At 37.3% G+C, this 2,611-nt stretch overlaps 1 protein-coding gene across 1 annotated transcript; it reads right to left on the reverse strand.

Annotated features, from left to right (window-relative positions):
• Positions 1-1,040: 1,040 nt before the first annotated feature.
• On the reverse strand, positions 1,041-2,314 carry LOC139849588 (uncharacterized). The gene is made up of 3 exons (XM_071839225.1): positions 2,112-2,314; positions 1,504-1,723; positions 1,041-1,427 (listed from the first exon to the last, which is right to left on the reverse strand). Exons 1-3 carry the CDS (start codon positions 2,312-2,314, stop codon positions 1,041-1,043), a joined length of 810 nt encoding a protein of 269 aa, XP_071695326.1.
• Between the last annotated feature and the right edge of the window lie 297 nt (positions 2,315-2,611).

Here is a 2,611-nt window from a genome sequence, read left to right on the forward strand (position 1 = left end):
AACTGGAAGTTGAGAGATCCGTAGTTGTTGATTTAAAGAAGGGAAACTTTGAAATCTCTATTGAACTTCAGGCTGCCAAAGAAGCATCAAAAGATTTTGAGAAAAAACTTGCCGCGGAGACGACATAGAAAGAAACAATTGCTTCTGCTCTTGAGATTGCTAAGAGTAAACTGGCTAAGATTAGTGAAGAGCGCGTAAAGGCGCTAGAAGAGAAAGCAATAGCAGAGGCTAAATTAGTGAAGCTACAAGAACATCTCCCTGAACTCAGTAACAAGGTTCTTGACTCTCGCATTGTTACTGAGAAGTTTGAGACCTATGTGGTGTGCACCAAACTTCTCACGGCGTGCCAATTTTTTAAGAAGCTGAAGGCCGCCGTTCCAATTCCTGATACTCTTCCACAAGATGTGTCAAAGATGGTGTTCCCCTTAGAGGAAGCGCTTGCCGTGTATGATAATGCAAGCAATGCCATCGTCAGGATAGACATTCCAGAACTTGTGGAGATCAGCAAGAAGGAACATGTGGCGGTAGAAGAAATCATAGCGCTGAAGTTATGAATATGTTTTGCATGTAAAACTATGTACTTTGCTTTTAACTATGAAATAAAATCAAGTCTTTTTGCAATTTATCTTTATAATACTTCTATTATGTTTTTCATTATGACAACATCGTTTAGACAAACTGTCATTGTGCACATAACAAAATTGTATACGCATCAATAATTCATTGCGCAATTCTCTGCGCGTAAAAGTTAAGTCATCTAAGCAGGCTATAAATCAATACTTAGGAAAAAATATCGTTAAAATTTACTTCGCATTGATTCTATAATGATGTATAAAGGCAAAAATGTTAAAACACACGTCTGCGTTTAACTTCTTAAGACCTCCATTGCACTAGAATTCTTTATTTCAATAATTTGCCAAAAGTACAAGTAAGAGATTAAACTTGTTTCCAAAGTTTACAAAACTTCGCTGAAAATTACAATACACTATAGCGAAAATTATGTACTTAGAATATTTTCATAACAAATCTTAGTTGCCTTTCTATGCATAATAACGTTTTAACAATGTTGCGTACCATACATTCGGAAGACGCCTTCCATGAACATCCGCTAACTTGTATGATCCAACGCCATTAATAGCGACAACTAGATATGGTTCTTCCCAATTAGGGCATAGTATTCCTATGTTTTCTGCGCGACTAGCCTCATTATTACGTGATACCCATTCTCCCATGCTGAAAGTTAAAGCACGCACACGCTTATTGTGATATTTTTCAATTTGCTGCTTATTATTTGCTTCGTGTATTGCAGCGACTATTCTTCGCTCTTCAATTAAATTGAGGTTTTCACGCAATTTCTCCTCATTAGTTTCTTCGTGGAAACTTTCAATTCGATGCGTTGAGATGCTGATTTCAGTAGGTTTTATTGCCTCTGAGCCATAAACAAGACTAAACGGGGTTTAGCCTGTACTCTTCTTAAAAGTTGTACGATGCGCCCAAAAGTACATTAGACAACTCATTGACCCATCTTGCGCTGTCTTTCCCCAAACGCTTTTTTGTCCCATATACAATATCCCTATTCGATACTTCGCACAAACCATTAGCTTGAGGATGAGCAACTGAAGTAAACCGCTGTATTATTTTCAATTCTTCGCACCAGCTCTTGAACGGATCATTTGCAAACTGCGCACCATTATCACTAACGATTTCGCGTGGAATGCTAAATCTGTAAACAATGTATTCCCATACAAAATTACGCACATGTACGCCAGTAATTTCCCTTAGCGCTTTTGATTTTACCAACTTCGTGAAGTAGTCAACAGGAACCACACAAAAATTTAACATTGCCTACGCTTGCCTTGAATGACCCAACAATATCAATTGCCCACTTGTAAAATGGCCAAGGAGAATTAATAGGGATCATATCGTGCCTTGGTAACCTATTATTTGGCGCATGAATTTGGCAATATTTGCAGCTTTTGTTGCGCCTCAATGGGAGATATTAACTTTCGAATTGCTCTTAACGAAGTTTTTCGCGTATTGTCATCAAGCATACGCTTTCGCACGTTGCCATTTGCATTTTTGTTAAGGTTTTCTATCAAAGGATTATCAACGCGTTCTTCGGCGATGACAGTTTGATTGTTCGCGTTTGCATTTGAACTTTCAAACAAGTTATTTTCACAATTGAAGTTTCAGCATGTTCTTTGGCAGTTTCAACATTTGCCTTAAAATTGAACAAATTCGGATGTCGAAAATCATATTCATCCGATGCGGTAACGTTTTTTCTACTGCTTTGCAAATTTGGTGCTGCCGCCATTTCTTCTAATTAATTCCGAGTGCAATAAAGTTGGAAGTTGAAGCTTTTTTGAAGTTTAAAGATACTTTATGATCGTTTTCCATTCATTAAGAATGGTCAATCACCAAGTCCCTATCTTGATTATACCTTGTGAAATGTAGAGAGAAATTATATCGTATCTTGAGAATGTATCGGTTCAACAACCTTCAAATGAAGACACAAACCTCTTATTTATAGTTTTCGGATGATTGCGCGTTGTATTGTAGAAGCGCTATTCTTTACGGATTTACGCTATCTTTGTAATTTTATCTACGCGAT

Source organism: Rutidosis leptorrhynchoides, chromosome 5 (assembly GCF_046630445.1).
Source record: "Rutidosis leptorrhynchoides isolate AG116_Rl617_1_P2 chromosome 5, CSIRO_AGI_Rlap_v1, whole genome shotgun sequence".
Taxonomy (NCBI): Eukaryota; Viridiplantae; Streptophyta; class Magnoliopsida; order Asterales; family Asteraceae; genus Rutidosis; species Rutidosis leptorrhynchoides.

What these genes read in the sequence shown, in the direction of transcription:
- LOC139849588 (XM_071839225.1), bottom strand. Translation starts at nt 2,314, where the DNA reads ATGGCGGCAGCACCAAATTTGCAAAGCAGTAGAAAAAACGTTACCGCA. An exon ending in CTGTCATCGCCGAAGAACGC is followed by an intron (nt 1,724 to 2,111) that starts GTTGATAATCCT and finishes CATTGTTTACAG; the next exon opens with ATTTAGCATTCCACGCGAAA. An exon ending in GGGTCAATGAGTTGTCTAAT is followed by an intron (nt 1,428 to 1,503) that starts GTACTTTTGGGC and finishes TATGGCTCAGAG; the next exon opens with GCAATAAAACCTACTGAAAT.